This window comes from Ipomoea triloba, chromosome 6 (genome assembly GCF_003576645.1).
Source record: "Ipomoea triloba cultivar NCNSP0323 chromosome 6, ASM357664v1".
Lineage (NCBI taxonomy): Eukaryota > Viridiplantae > Streptophyta > Magnoliopsida > Solanales > Convolvulaceae > Ipomoea > Ipomoea triloba.
In genome coordinates this window covers 15,456,734-15,478,740 of record NC_044921.1, presented here as the reverse complement: position 1 = coordinate 15,478,740, position 22,007 = coordinate 15,456,734, and the positions used below count along the sequence as shown (strand labels likewise).

Genomic DNA, 22,007 nt, shown 5'->3' with positions numbered 1-22,007 from the left:
GGGAAATCAAAGCAGTCATAACATTAATTTAGATAAAAAAACCAGTACATCATATCCTCAACAGGGGAGGAGGAAAGTCAAGAACAAGAACAACACAACCTAACTTGAATACGGCTTCTCTAGTAAGCAAATGGACAAGCATATCGCAAATCGCTTCATAAACAAAAAGTTAAGAAAATTTTCAGCTATTCTAAAAATGTTATTAATGATGAGATCAAAGGGTGGGACGAGTCTAAATGCTATAGATGTAGGCTCTGAAGAACTTGAAGTGCTTCCATCTCTGCTTGAATTCTGTCCAGGCCGGTTTAATTCCTTCATCCATTTTAGAGTTTCCCTAGCTTCTGCCTCCTTGGGTTGCTACTTGCCTTTCCAGGGATCTGCTTTTTGTTATCCAAGACCTATATATGTAATAGGAAAGGAGGAAGTCAATATTATTTGCATAATATATAGAAAAGAGCTAATTAACTTACCATTAAACTATGGGGATACATACTTAGCTTTCTTCTGATCTCCATCCACAAGTTTATTCACTAGAACCTTCTTCTTCATAGTAATGATAATCTAGTATTTTATCATAATAAAATGAATTATGAAAGGTAAAGAATGGTAGATGAAAGAAATTAAAGAAAATAATGAGTTAAGACACATATAATATATACCTGGTCGAGTATGGAAGTCAAGAACATCTAACCTATCATTCCAGGGATAACGTCGTTCGCTAATCTTGTTAGCAGAATGAACAAGGGAAGCATAGCAGTGCACCAACTTAATTAATTGGAGTGTTATGGTATCTTCAAACCAAGCTGGCATCTCTTCCAACTCGAAGCACTTTTTTAGTTGTAAGCGCTTGAGTTTAGGGAAAGGATTGCCCACGTCTGCCTTCCACTCCTTAAAATCTGTGCGAGAAATGATCAGAACTTTTAAGTGAGGGAAGCCACCATCCTCAGTTAGTTCCCACACCTGTCCCGTGCAGGCCGAGTTCTTGAGTTTAAGCACCTCCAGATTAGGTAGCATACTAATAATACTCATGTCGCTCCATGGTATGCCGGTACTCACAAACGTCAACTCCTTAAGGTTTTGTGGGAAACTATACTCAGAGCCCTCAACTCTTAGCTTCTCAAGATAATTTAAACCCTGTGGCGACACTTCGTCGTCTCCTCCTGCGACTATTCCCAACTCTTTAACATTCGGGATTCTCATAAACACTTGCGTGTGCACTGTGAGATAGACAACCAATAAAGTGTCTGCAGGTTTAGAAGATCCATAGAAAGCTGCAGCTTGTGGTTGATTTCAAGATGCCTTAGTTGTTGCAAATTATCCAAAATTCCATGAGGCAGCAGCTTGTGGGCATCTCCTTCTTCACTGATGATTAGTGTCTGTAGATTCCAATTCTTGTCCAAAGGTATATGCTTCAGAAGCATACTTGATGATGAGGCTAATGCTAGATACCTTAGGAAAACAAGATCTGTAATATCTCGAGGCACACCTGACTTGAATTCAATCTTGCTCAAGTCTAACACTCTTAACTTCTTAAAAGAGGTGGCTTGCAAATGCCATTCCGTACCACAGCCATTAAAACATAAAATGGAACGCCATTTCTCGGAAGAAATGGAAATATGAAAATCTGGATTTACTACTTTAAGACTTAACCAACGCTGATAACCTAATCGAACAAAGTGACCAAAACTATGCCTGCTACCAGTAGTTTCAAGGTACACAAGGTTCTCGGTTTTAGCCTTGCTCATGCACAACTCATGTAACAGACCATGCATCCAACAGGTCTTGATTTGGCCATCAAAGCTTCTCTCATTAACCATAACTAAACTTCTATCAATAAGATCTTTCAAACAATCTCTACCTACTTCTTCTAGTGTCCTTCTATGACCCCTCGTCTCTACAAATCCTTCTGCAATCCATAACCTAATGAGCTTTTTAATTGGAATATCACTATCTTTATGAAAAACTCCTAAATACAAAATGCAAACCTTCAAATGACTAGGCAACTGGTTGTAACTCAAACTGAACATTCTTGAAAATTGCTCATGAAGGTCTAAAGCCAATAGAGAATTTAATTCTTTTTCAAATTTTCCCCATTCATCTATTGACTTATTGGTTTTAGATAGAAGCCCTGCCATTACCACAACTATGAGTGGTAAACCTTGACATTTTTGAACAATGTTCATCCCAATTGTTTTAAATTCATCTTTTTGAAGCAATTCTTTATTTCAACCAAAGATCAACTTGCATTGCTGATATCTTTACTAAAGTTCTATCTGGTCCTAAATTTTCTTTTTTTAGAGACAAGCTACAGGTTACTAGCTTACCCTGTGCTTGAGGGAGAGTATTAGGACTCTATGTATTTGAGTTAGATTATGACCCCCTATTCTAACTTACCCTGTGTTTGAGGGAGAGTATTAGGACTATATGTATTTGAGTTAGATTATGACCCCCTATTCTAGGCTTCCTGTAATTATCAATTCTAGTCTGCCTGAGATTCTCTCATTATATATATCCATATAATCTGTATCTTTGAACTATGTTGTCATTCAATACAATTAATTCAGTTCTCAACAAGCACCACAATCCCACCAACACCAACCTCATTCTTTTGCTCCAACCTTAACCTCCCAGAAAATAAAATTTTATTATCAGGGTAAATGCCATGATAAATGATCCTCCAACTCCTATATAAATTGTATTTGACCAGATGATTTTACATACTGAAAATAAGCTTTTCTCCTCTCTGAAACTCTGCTAATAATCCTTTTCGTAGAATTACTTGATAACATCCAATAGTACGAAAACTAAATAACAGTTCAAGACCTAAATTGATTTTTTTTGGAAAAAAAAAAAAGCAGTCGTAACATTAATTTAGATCATAAACCAGTACATCATATCCTCAACAGGGAGAGGAGGAAAATCAAGAACAACACAACCTAACTTCAATATGGCTTCCTAGTAAGCAAATGGGCAACCATGCATATCGCAAATCGCTTAACAAACAAAAGCTAAAATTAAGCTTTGAAAATTTACAGCTATTCCAGAAATGTCATTAATAATGATGAGATCAAAAGGTCGGACAGTCTAAATGCGGTAGATGTAGGATCTGAAGAACTTGAAGAGCGTCCATCTCTGCTTGAATTCTGTCCAAGTTTAGTTCCTTCATCCATTTTAGAACTTCCCTAGCTTCTGCCTCCTTGGATTGCTACTTGCCTTTCCAGGGAGGGGATCTGCGTTTTGTCATCCAAGACCTAAATTGATGGTTATTTGAAATTAACTATATATGTAAATAGGAAAGGAGAAATTCGATATTTGCATATGACAAATATATAAGAGCTAGACTTACCATTAAAGTATGGGGATACTCAGGTTTCTTTTGATCTCTACAAGTTTATTCACTAGAACCTTCTTCTATACTTAGAGGATCAACATGGTGATAGTCTAGTATTTTATCATAAAATGAATTATGAAAAGTAAAGAATAGTAGATGAAAGAAATTAAATATAGAAAAGAATTAGTTATGCGACATACCTGGTTGAGTATGGAAGGCAAGAACATCAAATATATCATTCCCGATGTTAAGTTGCTCCTCTTTAATGTGGTTAGCAGAACAAACAAGGGAAGCAGAGCAATACACCAACTTAATTAATTGGAGTGTCAGGCTACCTTCAAAACAATCTGGCATCTGTTTCAACTCGAAGCACTTTTTTAGTTTTAAGCGCTCGAGTTTCGGGAAAGAAGAGTCCACGTATGCCTTCCACTCCTTCAAATCTGTGAGAGAAATGATCAGAACTTTTAACTGAGGGAAGCCACGATCCTCAATTAGTTCCCACACCTGTCCCGTGCAGGCGGAGTTCTTGAGTTTAAGCACCTCCAGATTAGGTAGCATACTAATAATACTCATGTCGCTCCATGGTATGCAGGTACTCGAAAATGTCAACTCCTTAAGGTTTTTTGGGAAAATATGACCCTGTGGCTGTGGAGGCAAGTGTAAAGGGTGGTCAGAGCCATCAACTCTTAGCTTCTCAAGATAATTTAAACAACACAGGTTATTTAAACCTTGTGGCAACACTTCGTCGTGTTCTCCTGCAACTATTCCCAACTCTTTAACATTCGGGATTCTCTTAAACACTTCAGCTGTGCACTGTGAGATAGACAACCAATAAAGTGTGTGCATGTTTTCTTGAACTTTTAGAAGATCAATAGAAACCTGCAGCTTGTGGTTGATTTCAAGATGCCTTAGTTGTTGCAAATTATTCCAAATTCCATGAGGCAGCAGCTCGTGGGCATCGTCATCATCTTCTCCACTGATGATTAGTGTCTGTAGATTCCAATTCTTGTCCAAAGGTATATGGTTTAGAAGCATACTTGAGGCTAATGCTAGGTACCTTAGGAAAACAAGATCTGTAATATCTCGAGGCACACCGGACCTGAAGTTAATCTTGCTCAAGTCTAACACTCTTAACTTCTTAAAAGATGTGGCTAGCAAATACCATTCCCTACCAGAGCTATTAAAACATAAAATGGAACGCAATTTCTTGGAAGAAATGGAAAAATGAAAATCTGGATTTACTACTTTAAGACTTAACCAACGATCATTTAATCGAACAAAGCGATCAAACCTATGCCTGCTACCGGTAGTTTCAAGTTTCAAAAGGTTCTCATTTTTAGCCTTGCTCGTGCACAACTCATGTAGCAGATCATGCATCCGACAGGTCTTGATTTTGCCATCAAAGCTTCTCTCATTAACCATAACTAAACTTCTATCAATAAGATCTTGCAAATAATTTCTACCTACTTCTTCTAGCCTCTTTCTATGACTCATTGTCTCTACAAATCCCTCAGCAATCCATAACCTAATAAGCTTTTTAACTGGAATCTCACTATCTTCATGAAAAACTCCTAAATACAAGAAGCAACCTTTCAAATGACTAGGCAAGTGATTGTAACTCAAAGTGAATATTTTTGAAAGTTGCTCATAAAGGTCTAAAGCCACTAGAGAATTTAATCTTCTTTCAACATTTTCCCATTCATCTATTAACTCATCCGTTCTAGATAGAAGTCCTGCTATCACCACAACTGTGAGTGGTAAACCTTGACATTTTTGAACAATTTTCATAGCGATTTCTTTAAATGAAACTTTCTCAAGTACTTCTTTATGCAAAAACTTCTGATAAAATAAACCCCAAGCTTCATCTTCCTTTAAGATACTCATGTTATAAGAATACTCACCAGAGCCTGCATACTGGGCTATCTCTCTAGCCCGAGTGGTCAACAATATTCTGCTCCCATTATTTTCATCAGGAAAACATCTGTGGATATCATCCCAAGCTTCAGTAGTCCATATGTCGTCCACAATAATAAGGTACCTATGGCCCAATAAACTTCTGCGTAGATGGTTTTCTAGATCCTTGTTGAAGGCACTGCTTGGTGGATAGACGCAACGACAAAGGTCAAGGATCGCTTGCCCTTTGTTATGCTCGAGAGACATGGTTGTCCAACCACGTTTATCAAAATGAGATTTGACTGTAGGATCTTCATAAATTCTTTTAGCAAAAGTTGTCTTCCCGATGCCGCCCATGCCCACAACTGAGATTACTAGGCGTGTTTTAATTGTGCTACGGAGGAGCTGACTGGTTACCTCATTCAGCTCTTCTGAGCGTCCTACCATTGCATCGGCCTCCTCGTGGACCACATCCACATGCGAGGTATGTTGTGAGGAGCCTCCATCCGTGAGATTACTGTTGACAAGGTCTCTGGTGTTCGATGTAATCCGCATCAGCTCTTCAACGTCATCTACTACGCGCTGCAAAGTTTCATCAAGTTTGTGCCGATGAGAATGAACCTTCAACAGATCCGCTTCAATGTCATCGTCGGCCTTGACAGTCACATCTATAATTTTTTCTGTGACTTCTCTCATCTCCAAAAATTGGTCGCCACTCTTCTCAAATTTTTCAAGAAAAACTAGCAGACAGCCAAGTTTTTCATGAAGACACTTAATCTGCTCTTTGTTTGAAAGAGTGACTCGTGGTTGGGGGTGTAGGAACTGAAACTCTAAAGTTCTCATTAGAGAAGTTACTGCAAGAAAAGCCATAACTACTGTTTAGTTTGGATGCTTAATTTGATGAAATGTGGTGGTACAATGCTTGCACTTGTTATTGCTCAACTTGTATGTATATATAGCCGACGCAATCATTAGATATTGCGTGGCTCATCAATAAATTACAATTTAATTTAATTTATGTAATATATTACTACGACTCCATTGCGCGTTTGCTACAGAAGTCATCGTGATGAGCTTGATGATATAGGAACCTACTTTCCACCTACCATGCCAAAGTAAACCAGAGAAGTCAATGCAACATTCCATGCCAAAGTAAATCGAACCCGTATATCCCGTTAACCTTTTTGTTTACTTACAACATCTTTGAATCATGGAATGGATTTTGACCAAATAGATAAGGAATTTTATTCCATTTCAATAGGATAAAATTAAATAACCCTTAATTGAAAGATATATATAGGGATAGAGATCTTGTGCAAAGGTCTCCCAAGTGAAATATGCGGTGAGATTTGAGCTGTTTGTCAAATGTGGATCAACGGCTCTAATCAATAAAATTTTTTAAAATAAATGTGCGTCTTGAGAAAGTAGAATCACGCACGTGTTAAAATGACGCATCTTAAGTGTAGAACTTATGCACTTAAGTGTTAAAATGGCGCACTTAAATGCTAAAATGGAACATTTTAGTGTTAAAAATTGCGCACTTTAACTGTTACAAAGACGCACCTTAAGTGGTAAAATCACGCACGTGTTAAAATGACACCATCTTAAGTGTAGAACTTATGCACTTAAGTGGGACACACCTTAAATATAAATGTGGCGTACCTTACATGTAGAACTTATGCACTTAAGTGTATAACAAACACACCTTAAATATTAAAATGACGCACCTTAAGCTTTGAAAATATGCACCTTAGACTTTAGAATGACGCACCTTAAGTTTCAAGAATAACGCACGTTAAGTTTTCAAGAGTAAAATTGACGCACTTAAGTGTTAAAATTATGCACCTTAAGCTTTGAAAATACGGACCTTAGCTTTCAACAAAATGCAAAATGAGCATAATGCCACCACATTTTTTTAATCAGTGTTCAATTCGGATGGTTGATTTTGGCAAGATCAAACGCTATCATTAACCCGCAAGTCTAATTTGGACACCTCATTCCCATTTGATCTCTCTCTCTCTCTCTCTCTCTATATATATATATATATATATATATATATATATATATATATATATGATCGCGAACAACTTGCCTAGGAGACAAATCAGAACGCATGTCATCCGTCCACGTGTCCAGATCTAACAGATCAGAAACACTGATTTTTAAAAATGCGGTTGTATTTTCGTAAATAATTGAATATCGAAGTGCAAGTAAAATGTATCACAAGTGCAATTAACAATTTTATACAGTGCACCTAAGTGCAAGTAAAATGTATTACAAGTGCAAGTAAAATGTATTATAAGTACAAGTAAAATTTACATTGAGCATCAATACTAAGTGCAGCTAACATTATAAATAGTTGCACCAACCGTTATAATTAGGCGCACCTAACGTTATAATTAGGTGCACCTAGGTGCAGGGATGTTAACAAGGAAAATTACCTGCACTTGTAAGTGAAAATAGGTGCACTTGTAAGCAATTTTACTTGCAAAGGTGTACCGGCTACTTGCACTTATAACACATTTACTTGTACCAATGTTTGAGTTATTTACGAAAATTTCAGTGCGTCGTTTTTTTTTTTTAAATTACATCCAATTCGTTAATCTGGACATTTGTAAATGGTTCTTATTTATCTCTTGAGCACTTGTTCTCAATAGAGCGTGCCTATATATATATATATATATATATAATGATTGTTACTTGCATTTCTAAGTTTGAATTATTTATAAAAACGCCATTGTATTTTTTTGAAATTAGGTTTGATCCATTAAATCTTTCTAAATGAATAACTATAATTGGTTCCTAATTCTCTCATGTGATTGCCGTTTGTAAAGCTAAATATTGATGTTGCATTTAATCATGTGGCGGGCAGAATGGGATTTGGGTGGTGCTTACGTGATGTCTCTGGTTCCGTCATGAGTGTGATGGTGTATGCTAGGGGTGGTTTCTACGTTTTCGGTTCGTGAGGAGGAAGTAGTGGGTGCTAAGGAGGTTTTGAGTTGGATTAAGCAACAGGGATGGTGTCATGTTATCCTTGAAACACATGCTGAAGTTGTGACAAAGGCTGTGGAAATTGGGGATAATATTACGCCTTTTGGTGTTATTATTCATGAGATCCGTCTTCTTTTGCGAGGGCTTCCTACTGTCAATTCCGTTTCGTTAAATGTACGTACTGGAAATATATTTGCCCATGTTTTGGCTAAGAGAGCGTTGAGCGAGACTAATGAAAGAATTGAATGTATTGATTTTTTTTTGAAAATACTTAATTCATTAAATCACCAGCAAGACAGTCAACAAGAAAAATAGGAGGGGAATCAAACCACTCCCCGCAACCTGACTCAGAAATGGCCTCACGAGCAATTCAACAACGTGGGCAGCACAATTCGCAGATCGCCTAACAAACCTGAATTCAATATCATTAATCAGGGGTATGATGCCAATTTTTTAATATCATCCACTAAATAACCAAAAGCAAAATAAAAGGAATTACACTTTAAAGCATTAAACAAAAGTTGTGAATCAGTTTCCACGTCCACACCTCCCATACTGGTGTCCTTGAACCAACTTACGGTCTCTCGCATGCTCAGGGCCTCGGCTTGCTTAACATCAAACGAGCCCACAACATGCACATTCTTCACCGCAAGGAAAATACCATCATCATCCCGAAGCACCCAACCAAGACCCATAACATTTCGGCCCTGATGTATTGCGACATCCGTGTTAAGTTTGAGCCTACCCCGTTGCGGACGGATCCATCTATTCTCTCGCACCTCACTACCAGTAGCGTGTATACCCACATTGTCCTGCACCACTCTCCAATTGTGTATGAAAGAGGCCAGCCGCTGTATGACCATATTAGCATCAAATTAAAGGGGATATTATTCCACACATAGTTGTTTATACTAGTCCATAACCCCCAGCACGTCAATATAAAGGAGTCCAATTTATCACCATGCAATCCATTAATACAACTAAAGAACCATGCAGTGATATTGCTTACCTCATGACCAGTGAAACCCAAATTCAAAGCCCTCCAAAATTTCTTTACTTCGCTGCAGTTTGCAAAAAGGTGACATGAACTTTCCTCCACCACCCTACACATATGACACATCACAGCACAGTGAACATGCCTACTCAATAAAACATCACGGGAGGGAAGAAAACAAGAAGCTAACTGCCAACAAAATACTTTAACCTTAGGAGGTACATGCAAAGCCCATAATTTATTACATGGTCTATCATCCCGAGCTTGAACGATTAGAGACCGGTAACATGATTTAACCGTATAATCACCTTTAGTATCCCAATGCCATGTCCATGTGTCTGGAGGTCTGCGATTGCTAATTGGAATGTTCAAAATCAAACTAGCATCACGGGCATCAAATATATCACGAATGCAATCTGCATCCCACGTATCTTTTTCGTTCATTAAAGAGGCGACTGGAGCATAGGAAATTGACTCATGCAATATTGTTTGAACATACGGATTATCATCAGAAGGTAACCAAGCATCTGAATCCACTATGGTTTCTAGCCCATTGCCAATGCAACGTCAACACCTTTCCGCAATGTGTCCTGCACCGCCAACATTCCTTTTCCAAATAAACGATGGATTACTGCCCTCTTTAGCATCTAAGTAGGATGAATTCGGGTAATACCGAGCCTTGTAAACCTGAGACACTAGTGAATTAGGTTTAGTTACCAACCGCCATGCTTGTTTACCTAGCAAGGCCAAGCTTATCTCATGAAGCATTCTAAACACAAAACTGTAAATTATTATAGAATTTCAATTCCACAAAATGTGAAATTGCAATTCTATGATAAAATTGTAATTCTCTCCAATTAAATAATATAATTAAAATTTAATGAAATTTGGTAGGAATAAAATTATAACTACTCCATCCTAACAAACACTTTATTAAGGTTGTTTGGTGTGAACACCAGCTCTTTAAAACAAAAAAAAAAAAAAAAAAGGCATTCACGCGTCAACATTTAAAATGTTTTTATATCCCTAATGATGTTATTGGGTTGCTTTTAGCTGGCAATAGGGAAAAATGGCATCACTCCAATTTTAAATGCCCTATAACATTTAAATAATTAAAAGTATAAGGTTGTTTTGTGTGAAGCGTGAACATGTAAAATAATGTTTTATGCCAGGTAATGGACAATTTGTCAGTCCAATCCCAATTGGAGAAATGAGAGAAAAAAAAAATCAAATTTGTCAAAAAAAAATTAGTGATTTTGGGCGCAATTGGTGTGCACGCACCAACTCGACTTAAAAAAAAAAAAAAAAAAAAACTCCGTAATAAATAAAAAGATGGGCCTACAAGTCTTAATCCGTTTTCCCCTCCCTTAAAAAAAACAAAAGTACTTTTTCCCAGGTTTTCAATTATTGTCATCCGTTTCTATCTTGCTTGGGTAGTCTGCTACAAAAGGATGTGTGTGATAATACGTTTTCCCCTCCCTTAAAAAAAACAAAAGTACTTTTTCCCAGGTTTTCAATTATTGTCATCCGTTTCTATCTTGCTTGGGTAGTCTGCTACAAAAGGATGTGTGTGATAATACGTTTTCCCCTCCCTTAAAAAAAACAAAAGTACTTTTTCCCAGGTTTTCAATTATTGTCATCCGTTTCTATCTTGCTTGGGTAGTCTGCTACAAAAGGATGTGTGTGATAATATAAGCGACCGTTATTACTTGGACCATGATCTATACCGTCGTAGATATATTTATGTGAATTACGATTTAAAATGACATCATCTCTTCATTTAAGAAGAATTGGTGTTGTTAACTTTTTATTATTCTTTACCTGACCTGTATTGTTCTCTCTATTGCTTTTTCCTCAACTCCACAGAAGTCATCGTGAGCCTTGAAGATATATAGGAACCTTCTTTTCACAATTCCACCTACCATGCCAAAGTAAACCAGAGAAGTCAATGCAACCTGAAAGGAAAGCCATAACCCTTTTATGATTTTTGAAATGCATCCAATTGGTTTGATTGAATTGGCAGTAAAAAAAAAAAAATGAACCCGTATATCCCGTTAAGTTTTTTGTTTACTTCCGACCTCTTTGAATCATGGAATGGATTTGACCGAATAGATAAGGAATTTTATTCCATTTCAATAACCCGTAATTGAAATATATATGGGATGAGATATGGTGCAAAAGTCTCTCAAGTGAAGCATATATACGGTGAGATCTGAGTCGTTCCCCAAATTTCGATCAACGGCATATCCCGAAGATACAAGGAGAACAACATTGGAGAAAAATGCAAGAGGTAAATTCGAAAATTACCACATGCATTAAAATATTTCTATGAAATTTCCAAGAAAACTACATGCCAACATTGGAAAGATCTATAAAGTTAATAAAGCCTGAAGATATAGACCAAGTTGCAAAAAGGAAATCAATCTGTCTAAAGCAACTTGAAAATCAAGACAAAGGAGAAAGATCAATCTATTAGAAGCAACTTGAAAATCAAGCCAAAAGAAAAGAACAAATTGTTAACTTATCAAGCTACAAGTATCAAGATTTCAAAAATAAAATTATCCGCTCCAACGGATACATTTAATCATATACAAAAAAGGCATGAAGACTTGAAGAACAATACAAATGAACACTGAGAGCAGCAACAAATATACGAAGCAATAATCCTTTCCATGCTCTCCACCGAACCCCTTTTCCACTCCTTACCAATCCCGTCCACCAATACTCATTCATCAACGTCTCTATGTCTGTACACAGCCCCACAGGTAGAAGAAAAACCATCATAACGTATGCAGGCATGGCTTGAATTATATTCTTGAGTAAAACTTCGCAACCCGCACGGGAAAAAAATTCTTGAATTCCAACTCCAGATCCGGGCAAGGATCCGATCTTTAATAAATCCTAAGATTTCATTTTTCCTTCGACTTACCAAGGAGGGCAAGCCCAAACATTTCCCAAATGTATCCCCTTCAACCACCCCCAATGTTTGGGTCACAATTGCTCTTTCAGTTTGAGACACATGCATTTGTGCTAAAACAATTAATTGACTTATCATAATTTATCCTCTGGCCCGATGCTGCAGAATATGTATCAAGCAAAGCCTTCATTACCAAACTTTCTTGACAACTAGCACCAAGGAAAAGGAAACAGTCATCTACAAATAAGAGATGAGATATTATATTGGTGGTGCACCTCTAGAGACACAAACACCATGCAAGCTTCCCGCGAGCATCTGCTTCTTGATTAATGCACTCAGACCCTCAGCCACTATTAGAAACAAATAGGGAGATAAAGGATCCCCTTGACGAAGACCCCTTCCAAGAATAATAGGGCCTAGCTAGCTGACTTTGTTCATGTAGTACAATATTTGACCGTAGTGATAGTTTCCAGCAGAATATCTACCCATTTTCGTGCAAAACCCATTTTAATCAACATTGCCTCAACAAATCTCCATTCAACATGATCGTAGGCCTTGCTCATATCCACTTTCAACGCCACCACCCCTTCCTTACCCTGTGTCTTTCGCTTCAAATAGTGATGAGCTTCATATGCAAGCATAATGTTATCACTAATCAAACGTCCAAGCACAAAGGAGCTCTGAGCATCCGAGATAATCGCGTTCAATAGACTTTTTAATCTATTTGCACAAACCTTCGCTGCAATTTTGTAGAGCACATTACATAGCGCTATTGGTCGAAATTCCATCATAGTTTCAGGTTTAGCCTTCTTCGGGATCAACACAATATATGTATCATTGGCATCTAGGTGTAACTTATTAGACTCCATAAACAGCTTACAAAATTCAACCACCTCCCCTCCAACGACATCCCAGAAATGCTATAGAAACCCAGACTCATTCCGTTCGGTCCTGGAGTTTTATCAGGATACATTTGAAACAACACTTTACGAACCTCTTCAGAGCTTAGCGGTCTTAGTAGGCATTCATTGTCCTGGGCAGTAACTTTTGGCGAAATGCATTCAAGGACATCACTCATGTCACCCTGCTCAGACGTAAACAAGTTTCCAAAATACTCAACCATTACCTTGCTCATCCCTGTCTCATCATCCACCCACACTCCATTAGCATTTTTAAGTCTGTGTATTCTATTTCTGCGTTTCCTAGCTAGCCTTCAAAGAATTGTGGAAATATTTACTGTTCACATCCCTACCCTTATACCAACGAATGTATTGATTTTATTCCTCAGTTTTATTTCTAGTTTGATTAGTATAAAGGATTTGGTGAATTAATATATTGCGTGGTTTTGTGTTTCAAAAAAAAAAAAATCTCTTTTGTGATTGTCTAGAATCGCTACAGTAACCTCAATATTTTTGCGCAATGAATTCATCCAATTGGCATAAAATTATTATCCTTCTTCGTACATAAATACAAGTAATTGAAAATGGGAATAATGGAGTTAACACTTATATATATATATATATATATATATATATATATATATATATATATCTTCAATTAACCCCATTCAATTAACCGACAATTTTGAACATAATTAAAATTATGTAAAATTCTTAGCCATTAATCAAACCGAATTATATCCGTTGAAAGCATGTTAACCAAAATTCTGCTTTGACTCATTCAGTTAACTGCTATACTACCAAAATTTACTTCACTTAAAAGTATTGCATTTTTTTCACTTTATTACTAGGCTTTTCTTAGGGTGTGTTTGGAAACTTGGGTGGAAATCATTTTCAAGGTTTTCGGTGTTTGGCTAGAGGTGAAAAATGGAAGGTAATGAAAAATAGGGGTGTGGTTAATGAAAAATAGAGGTGATTTTCTGAAAAATAACTTCTCCATTTTTTGGGGAAGTCATTTTCTATTTGCAGCAGTGGAGCAGCTAATCACTTCCGCCGCCGCCACCCGCCTCCCACCACCACCCACCACCACTTCCCACCACCACTCACTACCGCACCACCCACCACCCACTACCACCACCACCACGTACCATTTTATATTTTAAATATTTTAAATTATAAATAATTATGCTCATTTTACAGAAAATGAATCAAAAACACCAAGATAGTTTTCTAGAATGCAACCAAACACGCGAAAAGAAAATGACTCATTTTTCAGTAAACATTTTCTAGAAGTAATTTTCCTACTTTCCAAACACACCCAAAATGTGGAATTGCAGTTCATGGGGAGACCCTAGAAATTGCAATTCTACAATGGAATTATAATTTCCTCAAACTAAATAATGTAATTGCAATTCCTTTGATGTTTGGTATGAATGAATTACAATTACTCCATCCTATCAAACATCCAATTAAGGTGGTATGAAAGAGATGATAGAGGGAAGATGAAAAAAATAAAAATAAAAATAAAAATAAAAAAATGACAGGAAAAAGTAATAAAAAAGAAACTAGTTTAGGCGCCAGCTGGGCGCAATAGGTGCGCCTGACATGCATATGCGACTCTCTCTCCATTTTTTCAGGTTTGCAGCTAAGCCTCACAATTTTTTTATTTTTTATTTTTTGGTTTTGCAGTAAAAAACACTAAAAAACCAATCCCCCATTTATTAAAAATCATAAACAAGTTTTTAAGTTTGCAAAATTTATTTTAAAAAAAAATCCCTAATAGAGTTGACCTTAGCTGGCAATTGGCAAAATGGCATAATACTCCAATTTTAAATGTCCATTACATTTAAATAATTAAAAGGATATAATAAGGTTGTTCTGTGTGAAGCGTGGACACTTAAAATGATGTTATATGACAGCTAATGGACATTAAAATAATGTGAGGTAATTTCCCTCACATTAAAATAATGGCAGCTGATGTTGTTTCCTCCCTTGAGGAGGATGTGTATGAATTTCTCAAAGGGAGGTTGGTTATTAGCACGAACTAATTTGTGTATCTCCCGCTGCCCGCTGGAATGAAAAAAATAATGTGATATCAGATATGTCAATTGATGGAAATTTTTCTTAATTTTTGTCAGTACAATAATTGGAGAAATGAGAGAAAAAACAAATAAAATCATATTTGTCAGAAAAGAAAATATTTAGTCATTTTGGGCGTAATTGATACACAGCAACAACTCGACTTAAAAAAAAAAAGAAGTGGGCCTCCGAGTTTTAATCGGCAAATTATTGTGTGGATCATGGTTCACATAGATGTATGATCATGAATGTAAAGTACATTTTTAATATATTAAAAGTACATCATTTGTATACAGAATGTACATTATTTGATAGTATATAATATATTATACGGCAAATTATTGTGTGGATCATGGTTCACATAAATGTATGACCATGAATGTAAAGTACATTTTTAATATATTAAAAGTACATCATTTGTATACAGAATGTACATTATTTGATAGTATATAATATAGAGAAAATTGTCATTTTAGTCTACTGACTATTAGGGTCCTCTTAATTTCAGTCCACGACTTTCAAAAGTGTTAATTGCATACCCTGACTATTCAATTTCTATCAATTTTGGACACTCCGGAATTTTGGTTATTTCACACCCTATATCTTCTTCTCCGACGATTAGGGTGAAGAGGAAGAGGAGCTGCTCCGATGCCGGGAGAACGAGGGTCCCTCCACCTACAAAACCCAAACAAACAACCAAAAAAACACTACGCAAACACATGGTAGCTCTCCGGAAAGAATGGTTGCTCGTCGGAAAAAATGGTAGCTCGCCGGAGAAGAAGATATAGGTTGAGTATGGAAGGCAAGAACCTCAAATATATCATTCCCGATGTTAAGTTGCTCGTCTTTAATGTGGTCAGCAGAACGAACAAGGGAAGCAGAGCAATACACCAACTTAATTAATTGGAGTGTCATGCTATGTTCAAAACAATCTGGCATCTCTTTCAACTCGAAGCACTTTTTTAGTTTTAAGCGCTCGAGTTTAGGGAAAGGAGAGTCCCCCTATGCCTTCCACTCCTTCAAAACCAGTACACCCCGTCGCAATATTTATTAATTTTCAAATAAATTGCGACATTTCGCAACGGAATAAATTCTGTCGCAATTTTCATAGCCATTTCTCGATGGAAATTAAATCCGTCGCCATTTTGCAACGGAACTAAAATCGGTCGCGAGTTTTTTGCCACTAAGTTTTCCCGGGTTTTATTTTCTATTTGCGCCAAAATTCGCGACGAAATTATTTTCCGTCGTTAATTTGCAGCGGAATTTAATTCCATCGCGATATGGTGATGGAATTATATCCGCCGCAATTTTCCGTCGCGAATCGCGATTTTTCTTGTAGTGTGAATTGGAGCGAAAGGAAATGGAAAACATTCCTTATGCATTTGTCGTTGGGAGTTTGATGTATGCTCAGACATGTACCCGACCATATATTAGCTTTGCTGTTGGGATACTTGGTAGATATCAAAGCAATCCTGGTATGGATCACTGGAAGGCTGCAAAGAAAGTGTTAAGATACTTACAAGGCACAAAGGAGTACATGCTTACTTATAAGTGGTCAGATCGCCTTGAGGTGATAGGATACACAGATTCAAATTTTGCCGGGTGTTTGGACACAAGGAAGTCCACATTTGAATATATGTTCCTTTTAGCTAAGGGGGCTATATCTGGGAAAAGTGCGAAACAGACTGTCATTGCTACATCCACTATGGAAGCTGAGTTTGTGGCATGTTTTATCGCCACAAATCATGGGTTGTGGCTGCGGAATTTTATTTCAGGACTTGGAATTGTCGATACAGTATTGCCAAGCCGCTGAAAATTTATTGTGATAATGCCGCAACAGTCTTCTTTTCTAAAAACGACAAGTATACAAGTGGTGCTAAACATATTGATTTGAAGTATCTTGCCGTTAAAGAAGGCGTTCGGGAACGAAGAGTATCTATTGAACACATTAGCACTAAATTAATGATTGCAAACCCATTAACTAAAGCTTTGCCACCAAAGGCATTTAATGAGCATGTTGAGAGAATGGACATTATTGAAAACTGTTAACATTATGTTAAAGTTTGTGTTTTTATATATTTGATACTTGGAGCTCAATATAATTTTGTTTCTGTATTAAGTATCCTGTTTAGTTTGAACTATATATACATGAATGTTTTATGTCAATATGAACAGGATTTGTCTTTGACAAAGACATTATCGTGCACCATTATGGAAAATATCATTATGAATCTTATTAAGTTTGAAATTAATATTGTGATACATGGAAGGGACTGCGTTAAATTAGTGACGTATTACCGCCATGATTCTTATTAGTTTCTAACTAAATGATGACTTATGTTCTGACCAATGTAACGAAAGAATTAGCTTATACTTTGCATATTATGTTTCACGTTCGTTATTAAATTTATGATTTATGAGCCAAGTGGGAGAATGTTAAAATAATTATCATTATTATTATATGATTTATTTATTATTTTCTGTGGCTCATAAATGTTTATTTAAATTTAATAATAATAATAATTATGTTATTGGTTAGATAAAATAAGGAGCAGTTTCAACTGGTCAGATAATCACTTACGTTGATAGAATTGTGAGATGGTTTATCAACTACTCAGAGTCTCTGGTCCTCTCTCCAACCTTCTGCAAAAACTAAAGTTCTCTCTCCATCAGAATTCTTAGACTAAGGGAAGGTTCAGGGTCTGGAGGGAGAAATCAAGTCTCCATTTGAAGCATATGCAGTGAAACCATGGAGCCAAGTACATCTGTTAAACATTAATGCAGTATTGTATGTGGAAAACATATGTTCTGAAGATCTTATATATTTAACTTTTATCTTACAATCTCTAGCAAAGTTTTTCCCCAGTTCCATATCGCATTGCCACAGCGCTCAATCGATCAAGAAGGAGCTGGCCCTGAGAGTTTGACCAGCATTGCGTCATGACGACTTCCCTACAGAGTGACTCCCTGAGCCAGAGGTTCTTAAAGCGGTACCTAGGTTTGCGCCCAAATGAAATCCAATGTTAAATATTATAATAAATTCATTCACACACGAAAATACTAGTTATTTAATAATGAAACAAAATAGTAGTTCATTCAATGTGAAAATTACTTTCCAGTCCAGAGTGAATATTGATGATCATATGATCACTAGCTTCCTTCGTCCGATACCTTCCTTATAAATTGTAGTTTACTAAGTCATTAAAAAGATTGATAAAAGCAAAAGCAATTTATAATCTGTATTTTTGTTAAATAGAAAGTTGGTGGTTCCACCCTTCACCTCCAATTCATAATCAAATTATGGAAAAACAAAAGCCGTCATAACATTAATTTAGATTAGAAACCAGTAGATCATATCCTCAACAGGGGAGGAGGAAAATCAAGAACAAGAACAACACAACCTGTTCTCAAAAAAAAAAAAAAAAAAAAAAAAAAAAAAAAAAAAAAAAAAAAAAAAAAAAAAAAAAAAAAAAAAAAAAAAAAAACCACAACTTAGCTTGAATACGGCTTCCCTAGTAAGCAAATGGGCAACCATATCGCAAATCGCTCAAGAAACAAAAACCTAAAATTAAGCTAAGAAAAATTTTAGCTAATCTAGAAATGTCATTAATGATGAGATCAAAGGGTTGGACAAGTCTAAATGCTGTAGATGTAGGCTCTGAAGAACTTGAAGTGCGTCCATCTCTGCTTGAATTCTATCGAGACCGGTTTAATTCCTTCATCCATTTTAGAGCTTCCTTCGCTCCAACAGCTTCTGCCTCCTTGGGTTGCTACTTCGTCTTTCCAGGGAATCTGCTTTTTGTCATCCAAGAACTAAATTGATGGTTAATTGAAATTAACTCTGTAATAGGAAAGAAGGAACTCAATATTTGCATATTACAAATATATAAGAGCTAGACTTACCATTAAAGTATGGGGATACTCAGGTTTCTTCTGATCTCTACAAGCTTATTCACTAGAACCTTCTTCTTCTTAGAGGATCAACATGGTGATTGGTGACGGTCTAGTATTTTACCATAAAATGAATTATGAAAAGTAAAGAATAGTAGATGAAAGAAATTAAATAAAGAAAATAATTAGTTTTTTTTTTTTAAAGAAAATAATTAGTTAAGAGACATACCTGGTCGAGTATGGAAGTCAAGAACATCAAACATATCTTTTTTAATCTTGTTAGCAGAATGAACAAGGGAAGCAGAGCAATACACCAACTTAATTAATTGGAGTGTCATGCTACGTTCAAAACAATCTGGCATCTCTTTCAACTCGAAGCACTTTTTTAGTTTTAAGCGCTCGAGTTTAGGGAAAGGAGAGTCCCTGTATGCCTTCCACACCTTCAAATCTGTGCCAGAAATGATAAGAACTTTTAACTGAGGGAAGCCACGACCCTCAGTTAGTTCCCACACCTGTCCCTTGCAGGCCGAGTTCTTGAGTTTAAGCACCTCCAGATTAGATAGCATACTAATAATACTCATCTCGCTCCATGGTATGCGGGTACTCACAAATGTCAACTCCTTGAGGTTTTTTGGGAAAATATGACCCTGTGGCTGTGGAGGCAAGTGTAAAGGGTGGTCAGAGCCATCAACTCTTAGCTTCTCAAGATAATCTAAACAACACAGGTTATTTAAATCTTGTGGCAACACTTTGTCGTGTTCTCCTGCAACTATTCCCAACTCTTTAACATTCGGGATTCTCTTAAACACTTCCTCTGTGCACTGTGAGATAGACAACCAATAAAGTGTCTGCAGGTTTTCTTGAACTTTTAGAAGATCAATAGAAACCTGCAGCTTGTGGTTGATTTCAAGATGCCTTAGTTGTTGCAAATTATCCCAAATTCCATGAGGCAGCAGCTTGTGGGCATCCTTATCATCTCCTTCACTGATAATTAGTGTCTGTAGATTCCAATTCTTGTCCAAAGGTATATGCTTTAGAAGCATACTTGAGGCTAATGCTAGGTACCTTAGGAAAACAAGATCTGTAATATCTTGAGGCACACCTGACTTGAAGTCAATCTTGCTCAAGTCTAACACTATTAACTTCTTAAAAGAGGTGGCTTGCAAAAACCATTTCATACCAGAGCTATTAAAACATAAAATGGAACGCCATTTCTTGGAAGAAATGGAAATATGAAAATCTGTATTTACTACTTTAATACTTAACCAACGCTCATCACTTAATCGAAGAAAGCGACCAAAAGTATGGTTGCTACCAGTAGTTTCAAGGAACAAAAGGTTCTCGTTTATAGCCTTGCTCGAGCACAACTCGAGTAACAGATCATGCACGGTACAGGTCTTGATTTGGCCATCAAAGCATTTCTTACTAACCATAACTAAACATCTATCAATAAGATCTTGCAAATAATCTCTACATACTTCTTCTAGCTTCTTTCTATGACTTATTGTCTCTACAAATCCCTCTGCAATCCATAACCTAATAAGCTTTTTAACTGGAATCTCACTATCTTCATGAAAAGCTCCTAAATACAAAAAACAACCCTTCAAATGACTAGGCAAGTGGTTGTAACTTAACGTGAGTATTCTTGAAAATCGCTCATGAAGGTCTAAAGCCAATAGAGAATTTAAGTTTTTTTCAATTTTTTCCCATTCACCTATTGACTTATCGGTTTTAGATAGAAGCCCTGCCATCACCACAACTGTGATTGGTAAACCATGACATTTCCGAACAATGTTCATCCCGACTTTTTTAAATTCATCTCTCTCAAGTAATTCTTTTTCCAAAAACTTCTTATGAAATAAACCCCAACCTTCCTTTTCATTTAAGAAACGCATGTCATAAGAACACTCACCAGAGCCTGCATACTTGGCTACCTCTTTAGCTCGCGTCGTCAACAATATTTTGCTCCCATTATTATCATCAGGAAAACATCTGTGGATATCATCCCAGGCAGCAGTAGTCCATATGTCGTCCACAATAATAAGGTACCTACGGCCTGATAAACTTTTGCAAAGTTGCTCAGCTAGATCGTCCTTCATTTCATTGTTGAAGGCACTGCTTGATGGCTTGACGCAACAACAAAGGTCAAGGATCGCTTGTCCTTTGTTATGCTCTTGAGACATGGTTGTCCAAGCACGTAAATCGAAATGAGATATGACTCTAGGCTCATCATAAATTCTTTTAGCAAAAGTTGTCTTGCCAATGCCGCCCATGCCCACAAGTGCCATTACTTGGAGTGGTTGTTTATCTTTGCCACCAAGGAGCTGACTCATTACCTTATCCAGCTCTTCTGATTGTCCTACCATTGCATCCTCCTCACACGAGTTATGTTGTGAGGAGGAGCCTCCAACCGTGAGATTACTGTTCACAACCTCACTGGTGTCCTCGTGGACCAAATCCACATGGGAGGTATGTTGTGGGTAGGAGCCTCCAACCGTGAGATTACTGTTGACAAGCTCACTGGTGTTTATTGTAATCTGCACCAGATTTTCAACGTCATCCACTATGCGCTGCAAGGTTTCTTCAAGTTTTGTTGAAGCAGTGGGCTGCTGCTGCAGTACACTAGTTCTGAAGCCGGTCAACAGTTCCTCTTCAATGTCATCATCAGCCTGGACAGTCACATCTATAATTTCTTCTATGACTGCTCTCATCTCCGGAAGATTGTCGGCATTCTTCTCAAATATATCAAGAAAAACTAGGAAACGACCAAGTTTTTCATAAAGAGACTCAGTCTGCTCTCTGTTTGAAAGAATGACTCGTGGTTGGGGGTGTAGGAACTGAAACTCTAAAGTTCTCATTAGAGAAGTTACTGCAAGAAAAGCCATAACTACTGTTTAGTTTGGATGCTTAATTTGATGAAATGTGGTGGTACAATGCTTGCACTTGTTATTGCTCAACTTGTATGTATATATAGCCGACGCAATCATTAGATATTGCGTGGCTCATCAATAA

At 36.9% G+C, this 22,007-nt stretch overlaps 3 protein-coding genes across 8 annotated transcripts in view; 1 reads left to right on the top strand and 2 right to left on the bottom strand.

The window, feature by feature from the left end:
* LOC116022221 (farnesyl pyrophosphate synthase 1-like) overlaps window positions 1-22,007 on the top strand; it is a 462,332-nt gene that overhangs the window by 245,128 nt on the left and 195,197 nt on the right. The gene's annotated exons all lie outside the window — the stretch shown is intronic.
* Window positions 144-21,973, bottom strand: LOC116022207 (putative late blight resistance protein homolog R1B-17). Of its 3 annotated transcripts, none has more exons than XM_031262817.1 (3): window positions 19,225-21,973; window positions 494-561; window positions 144-398 (listed from the first exon to the last, which is right to left on the bottom strand). In XM_031262817.1, the coding sequence occupies exons 1-2, from the start codon at window positions 21,878-21,880 to the stop codon at window positions 524-526; spliced, it is 2,694 nt and encodes an 897-aa protein (XP_031118677.1). In that variant the 5' UTR covers window positions 21,881-21,973; the 3' UTR covers window positions 144-398; window positions 494-523. The 3 variants fall into 3 exon arrangements, 1 of the variants encoding a protein (XP_031118677.1); XR_004099157.1 differs by lacking the exons at window positions 144-398; window positions 494-561 and adding exons at window positions 18,347-18,917; window positions 19,008-19,107; XR_004099158.1 differs by lacking the exons at window positions 144-398; window positions 494-561 and adding exons at window positions 18,347-18,896; window positions 19,008-19,107.
* Window positions 2,833-6,187, bottom strand: LOC116022209 (putative late blight resistance protein homolog R1B-17). Of its 4 annotated transcripts, none has more exons than XM_031262819.1 (3): window positions 3,532-6,187; window positions 3,347-3,441; window positions 2,833-3,251 (listed from the first exon to the last, which is right to left on the bottom strand). In XM_031262819.1, exons 1-2 carry the CDS (start codon window positions 6,092-6,094, stop codon window positions 3,392-3,394), a joined length of 2,613 nt encoding a protein of 870 aa, XP_031118679.1. In that variant the 5' UTR covers window positions 6,095-6,187; the 3' UTR covers window positions 2,833-3,251; window positions 3,347-3,391. The 4 variants fall into 4 exon arrangements, with proteins under 4 accessions (XP_031118679.1, XP_031118680.1, XP_031118682.1 ...); XM_031262820.1 differs by having other exon boundaries at window positions 2,833-3,230; XM_031262822.1 differs by lacking the exon at window positions 3,347-3,441.

Bases quoted from the DNA above. Each gene is read 5' to 3' on its own strand.
- LOC116022209 (XM_031262818.1), bottom strand. From the start codon at position 6,094: ATGGCTTTTCTTGCAGTAACTTCTCTAATGAGAACTTTAGAGTTTCAG. The intron at 3,231-3,531 runs GTATGTCGCATA...GACAAAACGCAG, and splicing joins TGCCTTCCATACTCAACCAG to ATCCCCTCCCTGGAAAGGCA.
- LOC116022207 (XM_031262817.1), bottom strand. From the start codon at position 21,880: ATGGCTTTTCTTGCAGTAACTTCTCTAATGAGAACTTTAGAGTTTCAG. The intron at 562-19,224 runs GTATGTCTCTTA...ATAAAATACTAG, and splicing joins TGACTTCCATACTCGACCAG to ATTATCATTACTATGAAGAA.